Here is a 25,104-nt window from a genome sequence, read left to right on the forward strand (position 1 = left end):
AATACTTGTCCTTGTTGTGAATGTTTGTTGAATCTTAGATGATGTTTGTTTTTTGATTGAATACAAAAAATCAAATAACTATTTTTATTAAGCTAAAAATAACCTGTTGATATTAACCAATATAATTAAATTGAACTTATTGATAACAAGTTCATTTCGACATGTTGATTGATATCAACATATTACTTTTAACTGAATTGAAAAAACCAAATATTTTGATTTTTTCTATTCAACCAAAAAACAAACACCACCTTAATCTAAGCAAAACTTTTAATCTAAGTAAAACTTTTGCTTCCAACAAATAATTAAATTTGTATGCTAATCAAGGTATCCTACGAATCAAGATATGAATTTGACCAAGGCCAAATTCCAAAACATGGACATGCAATTAAAAGCAACTTTGGCCATAACGGTAACTAAAAGATTTCCTTTGAAAATACATGGAATGAGTTTCTTTCCCTTGTCAATGGAGATAGAAAAACAGGAGGATAGTTCCTCTATTTGCTTGTTGGTTTTAAATTAAGGTTAGATATAAAAATATTGTTATATAGCAAAAATAATTAAAAAGTGAAACCAAAACTTTAAGTTGATTGGATATAAAAATAACCCTTTATGATACATGCAATGTGGTCATTTTTCAGAAAGGTAGGTCACTGAAAATAATATAGCTGCACCAGAGTGAAATCAAAACTTTAAGTTGATTAGATATATGTCATCTCCATTTCATGCCATTATGGGACGGTTGTTTTGACACAATATATATCAGAACCATGGTAGTCTTGGAGGGTAGTGAGTGGCCTTCCAATGTTATTTGGGTATGCTTGGTACTCGAGAATGGGAATGAAAATAAGATGGGAATAGAGGTGAATCATAATATCATCCAATAGAAAAATCAGAACTCTAATAAGAGTGAGGTTTGGTTTCTATTCCAATGGACTTTTGATCCCTATTCTCGTTCTGAAAAACAATTTAACCCCAAAAGTGATGAGAAATGGAATCACTCTTCACTTCCATTCTCTATTCCAGTGTTTCAAACACGGCATTTGTCCTTGTTGTATGGCTAAAAAGACATTGACCCAATAAAGTACATTGAAAACCTCATGAATTCTTTCCATCTAAGAACAATTACAAAAAGAATCCCTTGATGATATCTTCAGCCAAAAAAGAGTAATCCAAGGCAACCCAAATGAACCAACAGTGCACAGGTAAGGGGTATGCCCAGTAAAAATAAGTGATCTAATAATTGTTTATAGCACGGTTTGTGGCTGTGTTATGAAGGTAGGTTCTGGATCCTATTGCAATGCCTAGCTGGTGATTGGGATAAAATTTCATTGACTTCACAGCTTAGCAAAAGAAAATAACAAATTGTACAACAATTACAGGAGAAACCGAATACCCTATCGCCTCTTATAACCAAGATTAAGTGAGAAAAAAAAATTGTTTGGCAAAAAACAAGTGCCCCTTGGGCCTTCAAAGTATAGCACAACACTGGTTCCACTTCCAAGTAAAAATTTCATACAATGAGTATACAATATAATATTGGCAGATTGAGTCTCCAGACATATCAAGTCAGAAGTAGAGAAGTTCAAGAAAATCCACCAGAAGCAAAATAGCACATGTAAAATGCCTACTATTGCATGTGAATTTCATCGTCCTATGGGAATTTGTATTGTGGCCACCAATGGTGCATTAATCAATTGCAATTATGAGAAACCCAACAGATACATACATGAGTAAGACAGGGTAGAGTGCAAGAGCTTTTCTCCGAGGGTTGACTGCTGAACTCATGAATGGATATGCAGCCCATGAGCTCCAAGCCAATGTCACACAAACCACAATTACCTTCACTATCACATTGTCCTTTAACATGCAGATTAGGGCTCCAACATCCAGTGGGAATAGGCAGTAGCCCAGAAGACTAATACTCTGGAAGAAAATTATGTGGCCACCCTGGTAAAATGGAGGCAAGGAACCTTGGTCAAGGCAAAAGCCAAATCTATTTTATGTACAGAAGTGTTTTCGAAAAAAAATTTCATTTTTAATACTATGTTTGAAAAAGTTCACAAAAAAGAAAAGAAAATTTATTTCCATCAGGGTAAAAACTGATATGTAAACCAAAAAACATAAATAGAGCAAGAATTTGTATTTGTGTGTGTGTGTGTGTGAGAGAGAGAGAGAGAGATTCTTACCAATAGTAGTACATTTAAAGTCAGAATTATGGCACCAGCTGCAAGTAGCGCAAATGCAACAGCAAAAACTTCAGACTGGAAGAACAGTTACAAATACAAGCAGTCGTTAGTAAAGGACTTCAATTACACAGTTATTTACATAAAATTGAAAATTATTAGTAAGAAAATGAGGCACGAGGGATGAGTAGACCTTGTCAAAGAGAGTTCTCAAGGATGAAAAAAATGATGAACTAGGCCTATCATACAAGAATAAATAAGAATGCCTTGTGTAGTTTTCTCTCTTACAGGAATACTGCATTCAGTGTTGCATCTTCAACATGTACGAAAAATATGAAGGCAGACAGACAGATGTTAAACAGAAGCATGCACACTCTGTGCCTCTGATTAAGCATTAATCAGCAATTCAGAGTGAATCAAAAGACAGGTTCTCAATCAACAAATTAGCTAATAGTTGGTCCTTTAATTACAATGTAAGGAAAGGCTATATTTGGTATTTAAAAAGTGGTAGATCAAGTTTGTTAAATGGTATCGATAATGTGATGGTGCAACTGTGGCCTTTATATTCTTAAGAAAATGAAAGAAATTTAGAGAAGATGAATACAGAAAAACAAACAACAAATAACCCCTAAAACAGGAACTTTGATTAGTTTGAGTTCAGCTAATGTAATAAATTACACCAAATAATGGTATCTCACCAAAGCCTGTAAAAAAATAATATATAAATTCTTATTCAATCAAATTATAATACACTAATACAGAAACAAGTACCCAGTGGGCATTTGCAACCTAGTACTTTAAGCTGATTAAAGACTCCAAGTATTCCTCCTACATTAATGCTCTATATCAATAAAAAGGAAGAAACCTTCCAAACATCATCTTTATCTTGGTGATGGCCATATGACAAGCTTCAAAAGATAGTGAAGTTTCATTTGCAAAGATCAGGTGGGTCTCCATGTATAAATAGAGGGAACTGAGCTAGAAACTAGAGAATGCTAGACAAGATTTTAAAAACAAAATAAGCATGTTTATAATCTCCAAGATACCAATAAACATGCAATCTAGCTGATGCTGTATAAAGTTTAAAAATGCCTAATCATATGGGTTATGGACTCAATAGTTGATGGGTTCAGTGTTTTAAAAGGCTCTCGAGGCTTATGCCTCGAGATGAGGTGTTAAGCAAAAGCCTCAAGGCTTAAGCCTCTGTGTTGGGTACTCAAGGCTTAAGCTTCACCCTCCTGAGGCACACAGCCATTAGACTGTTGAGGCTTAAGCTTCATATTTTCATACTAGGCCTTTCTTTAAGTTTTGGGTTTCAGCTTAAGTAGGCTTGGGTTATATATTTGAGCATTGTATGTAGTGAGTTTTAACTTCACTCGACTTCTATTTTATGGCTTGTGGGTGAGTGTTTGGGTCTCAGCCCAAGTTATTCTTTTATGGGGACCAACATTCTCCAACTTTCCAACAACTGAAATAAAAAACAAGAGATGAGATTTGTTGCTGCCTGTTGAAGAAAAGTGAGAGTTTGTGCTGGGGTTGAGCCTACCATGGAAGAGGTACTGTTGCATGTTGCAGATTTGATGCCTTGTAGAGTTGCTGCTGCCATGGAAGAGCTATTAGTATTGGTAGATCTTCTTGAACTTGGTACTAACAAGTTACTAACCTAGAAAGAATTCTTCTTCTTCTTCCTTTTTTTATTTTTTTCGTTAGATCTATCAGTTTTTTTCTTTCCTGAATACAGAATTCCTGTCCTAAGTCTAAACGCTTGATCTACAAGACTAGATATATTTTTTTCTTCTCATTCTTAATTTTTTAAACATATTTTTCTTTTTAAATAAAAGTAACACCTTTTTATACTATTAATTCATTTCATATTTTTATTTTTATCTCTTTTTATTTTAAAATTTTCTGTTTTTAGAACCTTATTAACAACTTTTAAATTGCCAGCGTATTGGAATTCTTTTGCACCTGTTTTTTGTTTTCCAAACCCTAACAAACAATTTTTTCTAATCATAATAAACAGTTAATTTACTTCTACTTAATTATTTGCATTTAGTGCTAATTGATAATTACTTTATCACTATTGAACTGTTATAGAAAAATGGGGAAAAGTTTGAAAGAAGGTCAAGGAACTTCTACTAGTCATGACAATAGAAAGGATCTGACATGGAAATATGGTATTGAGGTAAAAGGTCCCTGGAATGGAAAACCATATGTTTATATTTAGTGATTTTTGCAATAAAGTTAATAAGGAAGGCGTTAAGAGGATGAAATATCATTTTAGGAACACTCATAGGAATGTTGCTCCTTGTGTGAAAGTACCAGAAGATTTTTTTTTTGATAAGTAAAGTAAAATTCATTTATAAAGAGACGCCAGAAAAGCGACTCAAGGTATACAAACCTATGCATGGTATACAAACCTATACACCCACCACCAAAAAGGCCAAAGAAAAAGAAAGAGACCCAAAGACCAACTGGTCCAAAAAACAGCCTTAAAAGGATCCCAACCAATTAATAAAATTAACCAAAGATTGAGGGCATTCTACTATAAACAGCTTAGCCTCAGACCATAGAGAGAGGATAAGGGAATATTTCAATGTCTAGATTGACAACTCATCATCCTTGAAAGCCAATCTATTCCTCGCCTTCCAAGCTGTCCAAAAAATATGAAGAGGAGCAGCTTTCCACACCTTCCTGTGCTTTTTGCCCACAAATGTACCATGCTAGCTAAGAAGTGTCTCTCTAACTGAAGAGGGCATCACCCAAGACACCCCAACCAAGGTAAAAAGTAACTCCCATAAGGTCCTCCTTGTTTTTGAACAATGAAGAAGCAAATGGTCTATGGTCCCCTCATTCTCAAGACACATAAAGCATCTATTTGCCAAGGACCATCCTCTTTTCTGAACAAGATTTAGGGTTAAAGCCTTACCCCATGCAGTCTCCCACGCAAAGAAACTAATTTTGGGTTGTACCCACACATTCCAAATACAACTAGATGGAAACAAAACAGGGTAGTTCGCTTCTAGAGCACGGAATAGAGACTTGGCCGAGTATTTTCCGCTCTTTGATTCGTTCCAGACCACCATATCCTCTACATCCTCAAGCACTCTCCTCTCGTGAAGACGCTCCAAAAAATTTCCGCCTCCTCCACCTCCCAATCATTTAGGGCTCTTGAAAAGCAGGGGTTCCAACCCCCCCAACTCCCCTCAGCCAAGGGATCCCGAACATCCGCCACCCAAGCTTCTTTTTCAGCAGACAAAGCAAAGAGGGAAGGAAAAGACTCACACAGAGGGGAATCCCCACACCATTTATCCCTCCAAAATCTCACCCTCCTTCCATTGCCAACACTAAAAGAAATCCGTGACCCATTAACTCCCAGTCCATCCTTATTCCTTTCCAAAGCTCCACGCCATGTGTCTCTCTCACTTCCCGAGAGCACCAACCCCCTCTATTTTCCCCATATTTTCCTCTAATCACTTGATTCCACAAAGCCTCTCTCTCATTTGCGTATCGCCAATTCTATTTGGAAAGGAGAGCCTTATTGAGAATTGAAAGACATTTGACCCTTAATCCCCCTTTCTTTTTACTTAAGCATACCACCTCTCCCATCTTACTAAATGTGGTTTTCGCTCCAGGTTGCCACCACCCCATAAGAAGTCCCTTTGAATTTGCTCTAGTCTTCGTCTAACCGAACTTGGTAATCTCAACAAGGACATAAAGTAAATAGGCAGATTCGACAAAGTACTTCGGATTAGAGTTGCTCTCCCTCCCTTGGATAAGTATTGTCTCTTCCACATAGCTAATCTTTTACGGAAGTGCTCTTCCACTCCATCCCACACTGATACTGACTTAAACGGAGTACCCAAAGAAAGACCCAGATAAGTGGACGGGAGACTACCCACTCTACAACCGAAGTCCAAGGCAAGGTCATCAATATTCTCTACCCTCCCTACTGGAATGAGTTCACTCTTCTCCAAGTTAATTCTCAACCCTGATATGGCTTCAAACCACATGAGTAACCAACTTAGGTAAGTCAGCTGATCTTGAGAAGCTTAGCAAAACACCAAGGTGTCATCAACAAACAACAAGTGGGAAATCTGAACCCCTTCTTCGTTCATCACCAGAAAATTTTTAAAATGAAATGAAGGATTATATAAAAAAATGGAGAATTGACAATGCAAATGGCCTAAGAAAGATATGATGATATGGTTGATTTCGGGGCTTATTATGTTGGTCATGAAACCTTGAAAGATGTTAGTTCTTGTTTGGGTGTAAGAGTAGGCTCAAATAGTGAGTGATATCCCTTTAAAGGGAATTCGAGGACCCATGGACAGATTTCTTACCAATGTTGATGATGGTAAAACTGAGAATTATGACAAGCACTGCTATGAATCCTATAAGTGCAAAGGAGGCACGAAATCAAGTTTGTTTAGTTATCGGGAGGTTTTTCTATGAAAATGGTCTTGCTTTTAATGTGGGAAATAGTTTATTTGTGAATATATATCAATCCATTGGTTCTTATGGACATGGTTTGAAACCTCCTTCCATGCATGAACTTAGCACATGGATATTGAAGGAGAAAGTGAAGACTGCTGAAACTATTATTAAGGAGGTGAAGAAGACATGAGCACAAACAGAAGTTTCTATATTGTTACAATGCTGGACCAACAAGCGATGCAGAAGTTTTGTCTTATGCTCTTAAGACTAACAATAATAATTAGACCACCTCATGATTAATAATAATAATAATAATAATAATAACAATAATAATAATAACAATAAGCCACACTGGCCCCAAAAGGCGTCCTTCAAAATGATTTTTTTACTTTCCCTTTAGACTTATTGGCCCATGCACTTTTTTTTTTTTTTTCTTTTTGATAGGTAAAAGCAATTGTATTAAAAAGAGAAGAGTACACATGGTGTATACAAGCAACCAAAAAGCAAGAAGGCGTGAATACACAAAAACAAGAAACCGCACCCTACAAAGTTCCTAACCAATCCAAAAAATAAAGCATCGACATGAAGCCATCCCCAATATACAATCTTACTCAATCCCAAAATAGATACAAACAAACAAATAAATAAATAAATAAATAAAATAAAAATTAAAAACCTTTTAAAAGAATGATTTAAACATTCACAATTCTCAAAGGCTCTCCTATTTCTCTCCCTCCAAATGGTTTAAAAAAGGCATAAAGTAGTAACCTTCCAAGCCTTTTTCCTTTTTTACCAACAAAAAAGCCTCTCCAACTTAAGAGTAAATCTCTCACCAAAGAGTGCATCACCCACTATAGCAGGTGCCACAAAATACGAGCCTTCAAACAATGAAGAAGAATATGATCACTCGTTTCTTCTTCTTCCTTGCACATGTAGCATTGATTAAGCATCTTTCAATCTTTCTAAGTTGATCCAAAGTCAAAATCTTGGCCCAAGTTGCCTGCCAAGCAAAAAAACTAACTCTAACAGGAGCCCAGGAGTTCCAAACTATACCATGGGGGAAAGGATCCGCTCCCCTGCTAGCCAAGGAGGAGTAGGACTTAATAGAAAAAATACCACTCTTTGTATTTACCCACTCCACTAAGTCCTCAGAGTCCATAGAAAGGGAAAGATCATGTAGCCTCTCAAAGAAGTTGTCTAACTCCTTCAACTCCCAATCATTTAACTATCTAATAAACCTAGGATTATAGCTACCACCCTCCCAAGCATCAACCACCCGAGTGTCTTTAAAGGAGGCTATAGAGAAAAGATTCGGGAAAGCATCCCTTAATGACAAATCCCTACACCATCTATCCTTGTAGAACTTCACCATGTTCCCAAAACCAACCCTAAAGCAAGCTCTAACTTTGAAATCCTCCCAACCATTTCTAATTGCCTTCCAAACCCCCACTCCATACCTCTCTCTCACCCCATTTGTACTTATCTTTCTTGCTTTTAACAAAGCATTTCTGTTTTGAGATAGCTCTCCAATCTTTTCCAGCATTACATTAAGACAATGGGCTATACACAAGCTCCAATAGATATGTTGCCTCCTCTCCATTAACTTTTGTCCTACCATCTTATAAGCCAAAACATTAATTGTTACTAATCGAACAACATGTTCCTCTCCCACTTCATCAACAATGTCATCAAGATATTTAAACAATAAGTTGACATCTTTGACTACATCAGACACAAGAATAACCTTTAAGAAAATGTTGCCATGTGGGTTATTAACAAGAAAGTTAATCAAACTTCTGACTCACATATCTTTCTGGCCATCTTGTCTTCTTCACCTCGTAAACAATAATTTCAGTAATCTTCACGTTCCCCTTGAATATCCATGTACTAAACTCATGCATGGGAGGAGGTTTAAAACCATGACCATAAGAACCAATGGATTGACACATATTCACAAATGACAAACTATTTGCCACATTAAAAGCAAGACCATGAAAAAAATAAAACCTTCCTAATATCTAAATAAACTTGATTTCGAGCCTCTTTTACACTTGTAGGATTCATAGTGGCTTGCTTGTCATAATTCTTAATTTTACTATCAAGAAGTAAAAAATTTGTCCTTGGGTCCTTCAATTCCCCATAAGGAGATACCACTCACTACTTGAGCCTCTCATTACACCTGGACAAGAACAAACATCTTCCAAGAACTCACATCTTCAAGGTTGCTTGACCACCAAAATAAATCCTAGAATCAACCATATCATCATATCTTTCATGGGTCATATGACTTGTCAATATAATCCTTCATTTCATTTTTAACATTTTTCGGTACTTTCAAACATGGAGCAACATTTCTATGAGTGCCCCTAAGATGATCTTTCATCCTCTTAATCTCTTCCTTAATAACTTCATTGCAAAAATTACACTGAATATAAACATATGGTTTTCCACTTTCGAGACCTTCCTACCTCAACACTATATTCCCATGTTGGATCCTTTCTAGTCTCATGATTAATGAAAGTTCTTTGACCTTCTTTCGAACTTTTCCTTATTTTTCTATATCAATTCAATAGTAATAAATAAATCATCAATTAGCACTAGATGCAAATATTTAAATACAAGTAAATTAATAATATATTATAATTAAAAAAATTATTTGTTAGGGTTTTTTTTTAAAAAAAAAAAAAAAAGATACGAAAGAGTTCAAATATGCTTACAAGTTAGAAACTGTTAATAAGGTTCTTAAAACACAAAAATTTAAAAAAAATGTAAAAATAAAATTATAAAAATGAAAAGAGCAAAAAACGAAAATAAAAATTTGAAATGAATTAATAAAATAAAAGATGTTACTTTTATTTTAAAAAAGAAAAGAACTTAAAAAATAAAAAATTAGAAATAAAAAAAGAGAAGATATGCAGTCTTGTAGATTAGAAGTTAGGACCTAGGACATGAATTTGGTATTTAGGTAAAAAAAAAAAAGGATAAATATAAGGATTAAAAAAAAAAAAAAGGAAAGAATTTTCGGCCGATAATAATAGCTCTTCCATGGCAGTAACAATTCTACAAGGAAGCAACACTCCAACATGTAGCAAGGCAGCAAATCTGCAACTTGCAGTAGCATCTCTTTCATGGTAGACCCAACCTCAGCACAAACTCTCACTTTTCTTCAACGGGTAGCAATAAATCTCATCTATTGTTTCTTATTTCAGCTGCTGAAAGAATAAATTGGGCTAAAACCTAATCCCAAACCCAAAAGCCATAAAATAGAAGCCTAGAAGCCTAGAAGCCCAATAAAATTAAAATCCACTACATATGATGCTCGAATATATCACCCAAGCCCAGTTACGCTCAATCCCAAAACTTAAAGAATGGCACAATGTGCAAAAATGCTGTGTAAATATGAGACTTAAGCCTTAACGGCTCAAGGCTTAAGCCTCAAGGTTGTATGCCATAAGAGGGTGACGCTTAAGCCTCGAGTACCTTGCATAGATGCTTAAGTATCAAGGCTCTTTCTTAACTTGTCACCTTGAGGCAAGCCTTAAGGTGCAAGCCTAAGCCTTCTAAAACACCAGACACGAAGAACAGAAACATGGCTCATACTTACAGCCCTTAATATCTTGTTGACATGGCAAAAAACTAGTCACCTTCCAGAAAAGATGAGAGAGAGGGAGAGAGTGTCAGCCGAGCGGAGAACCGTAGAAAACGGAAGACAAGTAGCTTTGGGGTGGAGTCGAAGGTCTTTGAGGTCGAAATGGTGGAGAGGAGAGGGAAACCCCAAGTAATCATAATGGAAAGCAAGAGAGGGGTGTCATCATGGGTTCATCTGGGGTCGGCCAGTGTAGGGTTCTTCCTGGAACGTCTGTATCAGTGCCTCGAGGACGTAAAGGAAGGAAAATGGGAAAAGGGTTGGAAGGAGAAGGGGAGAAGCTTCTCCTTGGTGCGCGACGCTAACAGGGCGGGTAGTTTTCTTCGACTAGGGGTAGTCGATTCGAAGAAGAAGAGATACAACATATGTATCCCGAAAGGCAGAGGGGAAAAGGGGGGTTGGCTGTCGATGGTGGAGGCCCTTCGCAAGCTGGATGATAGTCTCGATAAAAAGGAGCAAAAACAGGAAGAGAGGGCATCGGGTAAATCGTTTGCTGATATGGTGAAGGGATCGTGGAATAAGGGTTCTAATACTCTTAGAGTGGAGGTGAAAGGGGAGGAAATAACCAGAAATTTAAGTAGATTGGAGCATTGTTTGATTGGAAGTTGGAACCCTAGCGGTGCAGAAGGGGAGGATTTGGAAAGGTTGGGATGGGTAATGGCAAAATCTTGGGGGTTGAAAGGCAAGCTGGGTTTGGCAAGTTTGGGAAAAGGACGGGCATTATTGGAGTTTGAGTTTGTGGAAGAAGCCAGGCGGGTCCTCATCTCTGGAAAAAGGGCGATGGGAGGAGTTCAGTTGGGCTTGGAGCGATGGAGCCTAAGATCGGGGTGTTTGGAAGAAAGTGAGGCAAGAAATGAAGTCTGGGTGAGGATCTTGGGTCTCCCAATCTCGCTATGGGTCCCGTCAGTACTGAGGAGAGTGGGGGATGTGTGCGGTGGTTTCCTAGCCATCGACCCATAGACGGAGAGCATGGAGGATCTACAGTGGGCTAGGATATTAGTAAAATCGAATGGCGAGGATCTTCCTTGTTCGCTGGAGATAGGGGTCGAGGAGGCGACCTATTTTCTAACTCTATGGTGGGAGGTATTGCTGTTGCTAAGGCAGGAATCGGGGATGAAGCGTGGTCTGTGGAGCTGATCAAGCGGGGAGGCCAGGGGTGATACAGATGCACAAGCCGGGTCGTGAGTGGAAGAGATGGCGTGTGCGGGGGTCGAGGAGCAGTGCCAGTCAGTGGATGGGACTGGACGATAGGCGCAGGGAGTGGGCTTCGACGTGACAGGCCCCCAAGCTCAAGTGGGTCCGCTGACCCGACCTTTCTCGGATGCTGGGTCGTCGTCGTCAGGCCTGGTTTCGAAATGGGCTGCTGGGCTGTCATTCCCCTCAGTGGGTGAAGCCTCAAAGGGAGTTGAGATTGGGCCGTCGCGTCCCATGGGCATGGGGTGGGTCGTAGCTTTTGGGCCGGCCATTTCTTATAGGGAAAGGCCTGGCCCGTCTTAGGCCCAGCCTTATGAAAGTGGGCTCCTGTTAAAAGCCTGTCCCCCAGATATCTCTAGCTACAACAAGGGATGCAACTTGGAGTTGGTGTTCGCTAGATTCCGTGAGAAAGAAGTTAGGAGGAGGCAACAACCGAAATTACACCGCACAATGGCAGATAGTGTGCTAGAGGAAGAAGCCGCGAGGTATGGGTTAGTTATAAATTCGGGGGGTATAAGGGCACCATGGTCTTCCTCTTCTAATTTCTTTTATTTTGGTCGGACTCCGGAGAGGGAGTATTACAACAATTCTGGGGCGCTAAGGGAGGGCATTCAGGAAGGAAGTGGGTTACGAAGACCAATAGCAGATGAGCACGCTGAGAAAGGGGATGGTTGTTGGGACTTGGTAGAGGTCAACAACGTCGACCCTTTGGAAAGGAGTTCGGGATGGACTATAGGCTAGACTGAATCCCAAGAAGGAAGGAAGGAAAAGCAGCTTAATTGGGAGGAAAGCAGCCTGGTTAAGTTCAGTCATTTTTTGGGCTTCTCAATCGAAGGTTTGGAGAAGGAAATTTTGAGTTTCTTGGGCAAAATTAGGAAAAGGAGGGAGAAGATACACAGTAAAGGCCTTCTGAAGAATTCAAGATTTGAAAGGAAGCTTAAGAGGTTGGAGTGTTCAATTAATTATGTGGGGGATGTTAAGAAAAAAGGCACTATTCAGGGCAGAGGGAACCAGATTGCAGTTGCCTAATGAACATAAAAATCTTGAGTTGGAATGTGAAGGGAGTGAATGACAGTTCCAAAAGAAAATTAATTAAGTCTGTTGTAAGAAAACAAAAGGTGGATTTGTTTTGCATTCAAGAGACAAAGATGCAAGTAATGTCTAAAGGGGTGGTGAGAAGTTTAGGCCTGAGGAGATTTCTAGACTGGAGGGCCTTGAATGCTATGGGATCGGCAGGGGGTGTTTTGATATGCTGGGATAAAAGGTCGCTGGAGATTTTGGAATGGGAAGAGGGCCAATTCTCCATCTCCTGCAGATTCAGGAATGTGGGAGATGGTGTGGTCTGGGTGTTTATGGGGGTCTATGGCCCTTTCTCTAAAGAAGAAAGGGAGTGTTTGTGGGAGGAGATTAGGGCAATCAGAGGATTGTGGGAGGAACCTTGGTGCTTAGGGGGCGATTTTAATATGATCCTTTACCAATTTGAAAGGAGTAGAAATGGGAGAATCACCTCAGCTATGAGGAGATTTGCCCAGATCATAGATGATTTAGGGCTAATTGATCTCCCATTGCAAGGAGGATCTTTTACCTGGAGTGGGGGGCTCAATAATCAGTCATGGGCTAGGTTGGATAGATTCCTTGCGACTCCCAGTTGGTTTGACCAGTACAGTAGAGTCTCTCAAAGAAGATTACTTCGCCCTACCTCGGATCACTTCCTTGTTCTTCTTGAGGGGGGTGGGCTAAGAAGAGGACCTTCCCCATTCAGATTTGAAAATATGTGGCTCAAAGTTGAGGGGTTTAAAGACTTAATTGGGGGTTGGTGGCAAGGGATTGTGGTTAGAGGCAATCCTAGCTACAGATTGGCTATTAAGTTGAAGGAGTTGAAACAAAATCTAAAAATTTGGAACAGGGAGGTGTTCGGAAGTTTGGAGAGAAATAAAGCTGAAGCTCTCCAACAAGTGGAGCTCTGGGATTTAGTGGAAGGGGAGAGAAGCTTAACAGAGGAGGAATTAAGCCGTAAAAAGGAAGCCAAGGAGGGTTATGCTAAGTGGGTGTCGCTGGAAGAAACCCACTGGAGGCAGTTATCAAGGGAAATATGGCTAAAGGAAGGGGATAGAAACACGGGGTATTTCCACCGTATGGCTAATGCCCATAGAAGAGTTAATTTCTTGGATAAAATAAAGATAAATGGGGTGAGACTTTCAGAGGAACAAGAAGTAAGGGAAGGGATTGTGAACGCCTATCAGCAGTTGCTCTCTGATAGTTCGGGTTGGAAGGCAGATACAGGAGGTCTACTGCTAAAGCAGATCGGTCAGTCAAAAGCGGAAGTCCTAGAGTTCCCGTTTTCTAAGCTTGAGATTCATGCAGCCTTAATGGGGATGAATGGGGACAAAGCCTCGGGTCTGGACGGGTTCACAGTGGCTTTTTGGCAAAGCTGCTGGGAGACTGTTAAGGAGGATGTTTTGGATATGTTCAAGGAGTTCCATGAGCAAAACTCCTTCATTAAGAGCCTAAATAATACGTTTCTGGTTTTGTTACCGAAGAAAGAAGGGGTGGAGGACCTGGGCGACTATAGACCCATCAGCTTTCTGGGGGGATTGTACAAATTGTTGTCTAAGGTGCTGGCCAACAGACTTAAAAAAGTGATAGGAAAAGTGGTGTCACCCGATCAGAATGCATTTATTAAGGGGAGACAGATTCTTGACATCTCCTTAATCGCAAATGAGGTAATAGATTCATGGCAAAAAAGGGGAGAGAAATACCTAATTTGTAAATTGGACATAGAGAAGGCGTACGACAACATCAATTGGCAATTTTTGTTGAAGGTTATGCAAAAAATGGGATTTGGGCCAAAGTGGCTGGGATGGATGTGGAGTTGCATATCTACTGCCAAATTCTCAATGTTGGTGAATGGTGTGCCAGCTGGATTCTTCTCAAGTTCTAAGGGGTTGCGTCAAGGGGACCCTCTATCCCCCTACTTGTTCGTCATGGCAATGGAAGTGCTAAGCGTGCTTATCACGAGGGCTCTTAAAGGGGGTTTTATCTCTGGGTGTAGCACTTGGCGAGGTAGAGGGCAGACTATCAATATATCTCATTTACTTTTTGTGGATGATACAGTAATTTTTTGTGAGGCAAAGAAAGAGTACTTAATGCATTTGAGCTGGATACTTTTTTGGTTTAAAGCGGCTTTAGGGTTGAAGATCAATTTGGACAAAAGTGAGGTTATTCCGATAGGGGAGGTGGAAGAGGTGAATGAAATGGCTGTTGAGATAGGGTGTAGGGTGGGACAGCTACCTGCCGTCTACTTGGGGCTGCCTTTAGGGGCGCCTAATAAGGCCACTTCCGTGTGGGATGGGATGGAGGAGAAGGTGAGGAGGAGACTTGCCCTTTGGAAATGCCAATATATTTCCAAAGGTGGGAGAATCACTCTTATAAAGAGCACGTTGGCCAGCATGCCCTTGTATCAAATGTCTTTGTTCCGTATGCCAAAATCAATGGCAAGGAGGCTTGAAAAGTTACAAAGAGACTTTTTGTGGGGAGGAGCCAATGGGGAAAAAAAGCCCACTTAGTCAAGTGGGAGGTGGTGTGTGTGGATAAAGAAAAGGGAGGGCTAGGATTAAGGAAGCTTGCTTGTTTGAACAAAGCCTTGCTAGGCAAATGAATTTGGAGGTTTGCTCGTGCTAAGGAGGATCTTTGGAATAAGGTGCATGAGGCAAAGTATGGGTAAGAGGACTTTGGATGGAGGACAAGGAAGGCAAATGGGATGCTTGGAGTAGGGGTTTGGAAGGAGATTTTGAAGGAATCTGATTGGTGTTGGGAAAATATGGTGTTCAAGGTGGGAAAAGGCAATAAAATCATATTTTGGACAGATCCTTGGTGCGGGAATAATGTGTTGTCCCAAAGTTTCCTGAATCTCTTTGCCATGGCTGCCCAAAGGAATGCCACGGTGGAGGGAATGTGGGACCATAATTTTGGCCAAGGTGGGTGGAATTTAAGGTTTTTAAGGGCCTTTAATGACTGGGAGTTGGATACGGTCGGCAACTTGTTGGATGTGTTGAGGGAGCATAGAGTTATGCTGGAGGAAGATTCCGTGATTTGGAAGGAAGGAAGAGACGGGTTGTTTAGAGTCAAGATAGAGTACAGTGTGTTCGCAAGCCCCATTGTCGCCGAGTTCCTGAATAGCAATATATGGGTGGATAGAGTTCCAACCAAAATTGCTTTTTTTGCATGGGAAGCCACTTGGGGGAAGGTTCTCACTCTTGATAGGCTTTAGAGAAGAGGGTGACAGTTCCTTAATTGCTGTTTCTTGTGTGGTTGTGAAGAGGAAACGATAAATCATATTTTAATACATTGTACAGTTGTCAGAGTATTGTGGGAAATCATTCTTGGGTTGTTTGGTGTTCAGTGAGCCTTTCCAAAATCTGTAAAGGAGGTTTTATTTAGCTAAAAAGACTCTTTTGTGGGAAAAAAAAAGGAAAAAATTGTGAAGTCCATCCCGCTGTACATTTTTTGGACAATTTGGAAGGAGAGGAATAGACTAGCTTTTAGGGGGGAGGGGTGTTAGCAGTTTAGAAGTTAAAAACTTCGTTTGTGTGTAATGTTTGGGGTTGGGCTAAATTGTACATTGGTGTGGAGCCGATCTCCCTTATAGGCTTTTTGGAGTGGTTAGCCTCCACTTAGGGGTTGGGGTGTTTTGTTCTTTTTTTTGGTTGGGAGGCCTTAGTCGCCTCGTATATCCCCTGTATGTTTTGCGGCTATTTAGCTTCCTGATAATATATTCTGCGCTTACTTATCAAAAAAAAGAAAAAAACATCTTGTTGACATGGCATTGCATCCAACATGGGTATGTAAAACATTTTGAGATGTACACATAAATATTTCAAGAGAAAACACTGAAGTTCCCTATAACACTTTTCAAGACTACTCAGTTAATGGAAAAACTATAATGTCTTTTACTAGTCCTAAGTAGCATACTTTGAACAAGAACAAAAACATGTAATCAAAGATGCCAATTTTGAAATAAAAGTCTTAATCCATACCCAGTTCCAAGTAACCAGTTTCATGCCATGTCCTCAATTTGAGGATCAGAGTTTATCCTTGTACCCTAGCCCCTTTCAGCCATTTCCCTCCCCCCCCCTCCCCCCCCCCACCCCCCCGCCCCCCCAGTTTGCAGCTCCAGGTTAGACAATACATTCACACAAAACACAAAACTGGATTCAATCTCAGCGCTGGCCCAGACCCAGATGAACAAAGATATTATGCCTAAATCCAATTTTCCCAGGCCAGCCAAGGTCAAAGAAACTGGTTATAGAATAAATTATGATATTTATCCCTTTTGGGCAACATTTTTCTGAACAACTTTTCATTAAATCGAGGGAAAGAATGCAGAAAAGATATCAATTGAGTGCCAAAATAGAGCACCAAGAAAAAAGAAAAGAAAAGAAAAACTAGTTCAACCTAAGAAAAGAAAAGAAGTACTATATATTAACCATCAAGTGATGAAATCATAAGGAATTCTTGGATTCTGCTCCTCCCAGATTGACAATCAAATAGGCTGAGTTTCCTAATGAAAGGACCATGATATGCAGGATGGGAATCCTGTCTAGCATTGTAGCAGAACAAATAATTCTGGTTAGGATTTCTCATATGATTTCAATACTGATGAAACATGAAGGGTCCACTCTATTTCAAAGCTTGGCTGATGAGTACCTAATTTTTAGGCCTTGTTTTGCCTTTCAGAGAGGTAATCCTTGATGTAGATCTGCTTCATAAGTTCTAAATTCCTAATTTTATGGATCTCATCGTTACTTTTTTTTTTAATACAACAGATGTTGTTTGATGGCTTGTCCTCGTCAAATCTGTGAATACAGCAAGCAACAAGAACTTAGGTACAGTTTTCTGAAATACTTGCAACATAGGCTCACTTAGTTGTCTAACATATTACTTACAAGGTTGCATATGAATGCTAAAGCATTTCCCTGACGCCTATGGCATTTTCTTATTGAATACCAGAGTCAACCAATCTAAGTGAATCCCTCTCCAGCTTCTAGTTTCCCCCCTTCATCCAAGCTTCTTTTTTCAATGATCATAATGTCAAAATAATATGGCTTACATAGTATCGAAAGGTAAATTTTCTATCAGCCTAGAGCACTTGTGCCATTTCACCTTACTCATGTTGGCCTTTACCAAAATTTTCACGCAACATAATCTTTGTCATCGAGTTCCACTTCCTCAAAATTTTGATATTATACTACAGGTAATGTTGATATCAATAGATCAAACAATCTGCAATTGAGCTTCTAGCCGCATAATAAACCCTACTGAGCTACCTTAATCCCATGCGTTACAAGCTTAATTATGCATTCACCAATCATCAATAGACATTTCTAGGATAAAAAGAAGAAGCATTTAGTTTGACAAGCCACAGAATTTTCTATAGAATTCCTGTAAACAAGCATTTATACCACAAATCAAAGAAACCCCATTGAATTTTATACTAAAATGCACAAAAACAAGAAATTAACGTATTCAAATTCCAGTTCTCTCACCTTCTTCACCGAAGCCGACCACGACAGAGTAAGACCCAGAAACACAATGAAGAAAAACGGTCCCCAAAGATCCCAGTCCCTCAAAGCCTTTCCTGGGTCTTCACGATACGGGTTCGGAAACACCACCAGCTTCAAATTACTCACAATCCGAGACAGATCCCTCTTCACAGTGTCCCACACCGGCTCCGTCAAAGTGTTCGCCTGAGAACCGAACCCGCTAGCTCCGATACTCGGGCGGGTAGAACTCGAATTCGAGGTGTTTGGCAACGGCGGCGGCACCGCCGCCGGAACCACAGCCGGAACCACGGGGGGTTTGTTGTAGGTGGGCGGTGGAATATTGGATTGGATGAAGGGCGTGGAAGACACCGGAATCGAGGCCCGCGGAGGGCTTGGCGGTCTGGCAGGCAAGACGGTGGCTGGGCCAGATTGGACGCTGGCGTTGATGAGGTTCTCGATCTCATCGATGTCGGATTGGGAGGAGGGGTGGAGAGGTATGGTGTCGCTGTGGGACATTTTCTCGGGAAGGTGGTGGAAAATGGGGTGGATCTGGGGGAAATGGGTGTAGATCTGGGTAGGGCGAAGTGGGCAAGGGGTTTATTTGCTGCATGGGATTGGAAATTTGGAACTATGAATGACTTTTTGTTGGAAGCGATTCTTTCTTGGTGAAATTACGAGAATACCCTTTTAACTTTCAAAAAATAAAGAAAAAAGGAAAAAAAAAACCATTTTCTTGAAGTCTATGTCAAAAAGTATGACAATGGATATACATTTGGGAGAGACTTTGTAAAAATATAAGAAATTTAATTACAAATTTCAATTTTACTTTTATTTTATTTTATAATATAGTTTCTAATAAAGTCACATTTTATATTGATGAGTTTACTTCTATTATAAGAAATTGATTCATTAATAGTCCAATTGTTGGCTTGTCGTCATGTTCCATGCATTTTTGTTATTTTTAATTTCTAGTCATTACTTTTTCTTTGTATTTCTCTATTTAGTTTTTTATTTTTTATTTGTTTTATATAATTATTTTACTCTAATTGTTTTTTTCCCTTTTAAATTTATTTTTACTTATAAATGCTAGGATTTTTTATTGTTTATTTTTTTAATTTTCCTTTGCATCATAAAGTTCTTGTAAACTATTGAAATGTGATATTTTTTCATTTAAAATTTTCAATGAAAATGATGTTATTAGAATTTCATTCATTTGATTTTTTATAACGAAAATAATATTATTGGAACTTTATCTACAAAGGTATTATGTATTTATGTATAATGCAAAAGTTTCTAATTTAATTTTTGCGTTCCTAATTATTTTTTTAGAATATTATACAAAATAAATGAAATTTATTTTCAAAAAACTATTTTCAAAATATTGTTTTCAATAAAAACATCGTTTTCTTCTTGAATACCTTAATCCCATAGTTTTTCAAAATCAATTTTCAAAGAGTCTCATAGTTTCCTTCTTGGGTATCTTAATCCCATATTTTTTTTCTTTCGTGCTTGAGGGTGTGCTATTTTTTCATAGTGTATTTGATGATGTGCCAAATCTTAGTGCACTTAAAAGGTATGCAACTTCAGTATACAAAATTTTGAATTCTTAATAAAATAAAGAGAAAATGAATATAAAATAAAAAAATAAGTTTTATTAAAAATAAATTTTATTTTATTTTATAATTAAAATTTTAATAAAGTCAAATGTTAGAATCATGATCAAGTTTTTATTTTATATAAATAAAAAATTTAAACATTTTAATCAAGTAAAAAGTTAGAATTACAATCAAGTTAGAGTTACTATGACCACTAATTATAAATAATTATTATAGAATATCATTTAAAGGTGGCATTAATTTGTTTTATAAGTGACAGCAACAATCTTTGAATGGTAGAGTAGTATCCCTTTAAAAATAAGAAATTAATGGTTAATTAGTTGACATGCATGTAGTTGTATATGCTTGAAATTTTAACACTAACATCTTAATTTGATCATATTTTGCTATATATGCGTGCGTGAGATGATGGTTTATTTTGCTAACTCATTATATACTTTGTCCCCACTTCACTTCAAGGATTGTGAGTTCGTCTTCTTAGTTGAGTGAAAAAGATTTTTTCAAATCAGCTAGCAGCATAAGAAAAAGTGTTCACCTTAAACACTAAACACCAAATCAGTTGGAGAAAGAAGTTCTTGATACTAGATCTATAGTGAATGTCTCCTAACTAAATAAACATGTTTTGAGGTCTTAATGACTCATGGGCTTTGAAAGGATAATATCTATAAGGGAGAGAGTTGATCGTTAAAGTGGGACACATTATTGTATATAGTAGATTCCTTTCAACCATGTAGACATGTTTTAAAGGCTAGTTCAATGCTAAACAAATTTGTTACTAAATTTCAAGGCATGACACAAAAATTCCACTTCCCCACCCCTCTCAGTATTTCATGTTTAATGACAAGCACGCAATATTTTTTAACTTTCCTATTTTCTCTTACCATTGTTGCTTTGCAGTGCATCATTATAATTGCTTAAGTTCAATTTTTGTGTAGCTATTGATCTTTTAGAAAATAAAGATGTCTATGCAATTCTGGGGCCGCAAACGTCTGAAGAGGCCGAGTTTCTGGTTCATCTAGGAGACAAAGCTAGAGTGCCCATAGTTACCTTTTCTGTGACCACTCCCTTCCTTTCTCAGGAGAAAACTCCATACCTTGTCCGTGTAGCAATCAATGATAAAGCTCAGGTAAAAGCTATTGCTGCAATTGTTCAAGCATTCAGATGGAGGCAGGTGACTCTCATACATGAAGATTCGAATTATGGAAATGGAGTCATACCATACCTAATTGGCGCCTTTGAGGAGATTGATTCACGTGTCCCGCATAGAAGTGTCATTTCTCTGAGAGCTACTGATGACCAGATTACTATTGAGCTCCAAAAACTGATGACAATGTCCACCAGAGTATTTGTGGTGCACATGTCTTCCTCCCTTGCTTCGCGATTTTTCTTAAAAGCAAAAGAATTGGGGATGATGAGTAAAGGGTATGCCTGGATTATAACCGATGGGATAACGAGTATCTTGAATTCAATGGATCCGTCAGTCATTGATTCAATGCAAGGGTTAATAGGCCTAAGGCCTTATATTCCACCTTCAGAAGAGCTTAACAATTTCACTGTGAAATTGAAAAACAAATTTCCCAAGGACAATCGAAGCCCTATATTGAATGAATTAAATATATTTTGTTTGTGGGCATACGATGCAGTCTGGGCTCTAGCAAGAGCATCTGAAGAAATCAGCCCCAGAAAGTCCCAACCTGAGAAACTGAAATCTTTGAGTAAGTTTACAAACCTAGCTTCCATTTCAGTATCACAAACTGGCTCAAAGATTCTCAAAGCTGTTTTGCAAAGTAAATTTAATGGTTTGAGTGGCAAGTTTCAGCTTAAGGATGGACAGTTGGAACCAGTGGCATTCCAACTAGTAAATGTAGTTGGAAATGCGGTCAAGGGAATTGGATTTTGGACACCAAAACATGGAATTTCACGAGAACTTAACCTGTCAGATAGCCAGCTCTATTCAACATCTGCGAACGGTCTTCAACCTACCATCTGGCCTGGACTATCTGCTGTTACCCCAAAAGGTTGGACAATGCCAGTGAGTGGAAAGAAATTGAGAATTGGAGTTCCAGTGAAAGATGGTTTTACTGAATTAGTGAAGGTGGATCGCGATCCGCAAACTGGTGCAGTTTCTGTATCTGGCTTCTGCATAGATGTGTTCAAGGCTGCAGTTGAAAATTTACCTTATGCATTAACTTATGAGTTCATCCCCTTTGACAATTCTAATGGAAGCAGTGCACTAACCTACACTGACCTTGTATTCCAAGTCTATCTCCAGGTTAGTTTTTGCCTCAACCTATTCTTTGAACTCATTTAGCAACTCCATGCCTTCTTTTTTCTAGATGCTTAGAGCATTCACAAGCTATGTTGATGCAAGCCCATCAAACGAATTTACCAAATATGAGTCACTAAAACATATTCCATGATCATAATTGAACTCTATATGGAGGGTTTGGGATCACTTGCTTCTGAAGTTACTGATTATGAACATTTTTATGGAACATATGTTGTCCCTTAGTAGATATTGACCTAACATCACCACATGTTTGAAACCATATCAAACTATCTTCCCTCTAGCATGTTCTCATATGTCATATTTTGTTTTGGCAAGGGAACCAATTAGGTTTTTGATGCAGTGGTGGGGGACGTTACAATCACATCAAACCGATCTTTGTATGTGGACTTTACTTTGCCTTATACAGAGTTAGGTGTGGGCATGGTGGTGCCTATTGAGATTGGAAAGGCCAAGAACATGTGGATCTTTTTGGAGCCTTTGACAGTGGACCTTTGGCTTGTTAGTGGTGTTTTTTTCATTTTGACAGGGTGTATTGTTTGGTTCATAGAATGCAAAATCAATGATGAGTTTAAGGGTTCAAGGGCTCAACAAGTTGGAATGATATTCTGGTATTCATTCTCAACCCTGGTATTTTCACAAAGTAAGTAACACTTGATAAGTGTTTTGTATTTCTATATCTATAAATCACCATCAAAGACTTCACATTTTATGCATTTGACAGGGGAAAAGTTGATAAGCAACTTGTCCAAGTTTGTGGTGATTGTATGGCTATTTACTGTGCTCATACTAACTTCAAGTTACACTGCAAGTTTGAGTTCAATGCTAGCTGTCAATCGACTTCAAATGCTTCGGAAAGGGAGTTTTATAGGTTATCAAAAGGGATCATTAGCCAGAGAAGTAGTTAATAATTTAAATTTTGCAAATTCCTCGCTTCAAACATATGGATCTATTGAAGCCTATGCTCATGCCCTAACAGAAGGAAGTAAAAAGGGTGGAGTTTCTGCTATCATTGATGAGATACCTTACATTAAGCTCTTTCTTGCACAATATGGTGACCAGTACACCATGATCGAACACGAATATCTTACCACCAATGGATTTGGCTTTGTAAGTGCATAGCTTTCTTAAGAAAATCTTTTTAATATTTCTTTATCTGCTTCTATCCTCTGAAGTTAATAAGTTTTTGTAGGTAGGATCATAAATATGATCATGTCCTCATACACTTCTTTGTTGGTTCCCTTTTTCTGCATCACCTCTGTAGGCTTTTCCAAAAGGGTCCCCTTTGGTCCCTGATATTTCATGGGCAATAGCAAAGCTAAGAGAAGATGGTAAACTTGATATGATACAACAAACTTGGTTTCAAGACCAATCGGTTTTTAAGAAGCAAGAGTCTCCAACAAAACCAAGCATCTTCGACTCCTATAGCTTTCGTGGCCTCTTTCTAGTCACGGGTACCTCTTCAACTCTAGCCTTGATCATATTCTATGTTTTCCTGATCAGGAACAAATTAACCAGTGAAGGACAACCTCAGCTTAGCAATCGGATTACGCAAGAACCTTTATCTAATGATAGTATTAGTATGTCTGCAGCTGCACTAGACATTTCAGACCATCCAACTGATAACAATATCTCAACTGAAGGAGAAGAGAATTTGGGTGACACTAATAATGGAAACCAACCTTCATAACTATTAATTGCAGAAATACAATTCAAATGACTAATAAGTTTTAGATAACAGTTATCCTGTAAATGAATTCTAGTGATTTATATGAACTTTTTAAAGTATTTGATCCAACTTATGATGAAAATGTGTGCAAGAGGGAGTGGAGATCAAAATCACTGACAACTGTTTCTGGAGAGTATGACTCCAAGGCCAACCATTGAGTCTCCAAGTTAGGTTTTGCCCTTGCTCTGAAACCTAGACATGGGTAACGGTGCCCTTTCTCTTGTTTAATGAATTGCATTTGTTGCTTTGAACTTGCAACAATTTTTCAACACTTGATAGGGTTTATGCTTTAACCGGCTTCACCCGGAAGAATCAAATGAAGATTTGTTTGACGATATTTTTAAAAACAGTCTCAAAATTTGTCAAATGTGTTTTTATATGTGAAAAAATGTTTTATGTTCTTAGAACACACACACACACACACACACACACACACACACACACACACACACACACACACACACACACACACACACATATATAGATATTTTTAAAAATAGTTTTGGAAGAGGCCCTTGTACTTGTATTGATGAATGTATTTTTGAAGGACTCCTAGGGTAAGTGGTCCCAATTTTGAAACTTGTCATAGAAACATCAAACCATTTTTCCCTCCAAATTTCTACCATGGTGTTGTAGCCTGCCTATGGCCTACTTTTATTTGGATAAAGGTGGTTCTTCCATTCTTAAGTGTATGATGATGGACATTCATTCCATTATCACAAAAAACACATACAGGATATATGTATATGTATCAATTCATTCAAACATGCCTTCCTTTGATTAGAACATACCCGAGTCCATTTTTTTTTTGATGAAGAGGTATGGATGATCTTCTAAGGCTATGGAGGGCACCGTTTTTCTCTGAATTCTCTCTGAAGATGGGAGCGGGAGAGAACGGTTCTACTCTTTTATTCAAAAGATGTGATATATCTCAGAACAGAGACTTTCCTTAACATTTTATACCCTCATGCCTTAGGGACCTTCTCGTTTAAAAGATTGGGCCATATGTGTCTCAGACCCATCAGCTGAGACACACATGGTATTGGGCTCTACACATGAGGTGGCCCACACTTTAGTACGACCAGTTAATAAAATACTAAAAATTTGAATAGCTTGATCATGAATAATTGTTAAAACATGTGTGAGTCCATATCTTAACAATCTCCCACTTGGACCACATATATTACAAAACAATGTTCATGATAGTACTTTATTGAGCTCATCTTGCTATTCTACTTTAATATCCTTAAACAATCCGATCTACTAATTATGTTAACATAGGATCAAAGCGGCCTTCGTTAATCATAATTATAATTAGACCCATCAATGATCACAACATTAACAAAATCAGCAACATGGATCAAGTGTGGATGTGTAGCATGGAAATTACATATAATGTGATCTTTAATATGTCTATTTCCAATTGGTCCTACTTTATGACTAAAAATAGTCAAATTCCACTTTCAA

The 25,104-nt window shown here is 38.4% G+C and overlaps 2 protein-coding genes across 2 annotated transcripts; one reads left to right on the top strand and one right to left on the bottom strand.

The window, feature by feature from the left end:
- Positions 1-1,478: 1,478 nt before the first annotated feature.
- On the bottom strand, positions 1,479-18,629 carry LOC100247852 (protein YIP4b). The gene is made up of 3 exons (XM_002271715.5): positions 18,009-18,629; positions 2,190-2,264; positions 1,479-1,950 (listed from the first exon to the last, which is right to left on the bottom strand). The coding sequence occupies exons 1-3, from the start codon at positions 18,519-18,521 to the stop codon at positions 1,690-1,692; spliced, it is 849 nt and encodes a 282-aa protein (XP_002271751.1). The 5' UTR covers positions 18,522-18,629; the 3' UTR covers positions 1,479-1,689.
- On the top strand, positions 18,564-23,795 carry LOC100241123 (glutamate receptor 2.2-like). The gene is made up of 7 exons (XM_059740570.1): positions 18,564-18,579; positions 20,557-21,893; positions 22,239-22,519; positions 22,633-22,808; positions 22,867-23,018; positions 23,173-23,239; positions 23,695-23,795. The coding sequence occupies exons 1-7, from the start codon at positions 18,564-18,566 to the stop codon at positions 23,793-23,795; spliced, it is 2,130 nt and encodes a 709-aa protein (XP_059596553.1).
- The last annotated feature ends 1,309 nt before the right edge of the window (positions 23,796-25,104 follow it).

The sequence above is a fragment of the Vitis vinifera genome, chromosome 11 (assembly GCF_030704535.1).
Source record: "Vitis vinifera cultivar Pinot Noir 40024 chromosome 11, ASM3070453v1".
NCBI lineage: Eukaryota > Viridiplantae > Streptophyta > Magnoliopsida > Vitales > Vitaceae > Vitis > Vitis vinifera.

Excerpts from the sequence above, each read along its gene's own strand:
- LOC100247852 (XM_002271715.5), bottom strand. The coding sequence starts at position 18,521 with ATGTCCCACAGCGACACCATACCTCTCCACCCCTCCTCCCAATCCGAC. Across the intron at positions 2,265-18,008 it reads GGTCGGCTTCGGTGAAGAAG|TCTGAAGTTTTTGCTGTTGC; the intron begins GTGAGAGAACTG and ends CTGTTCTTCCAG. Across the intron at positions 1,951-2,189 it reads CTTTAAATGTACTACTATTG|GGTGGCCACATAATTTTCTT; the intron begins GTAAGAATCTCT and ends CCATTTTACCAG.
- LOC100241123 (XM_059740570.1), top strand. Across the intron at positions 22,809-22,866 it reads AGGGATCATTAGCCAGAGAA|CCTATGCTCATGCCCTAACA; the intron begins GTAGTTAATAAT and ends GATCTATTGAAG. Across the intron at positions 23,019-23,172 it reads CCACCAATGGATTTGGCTTT|GCTTTTCCAAAAGGGTCCCC; the intron begins GTAAGTGCATAG and ends TCACCTCTGTAG.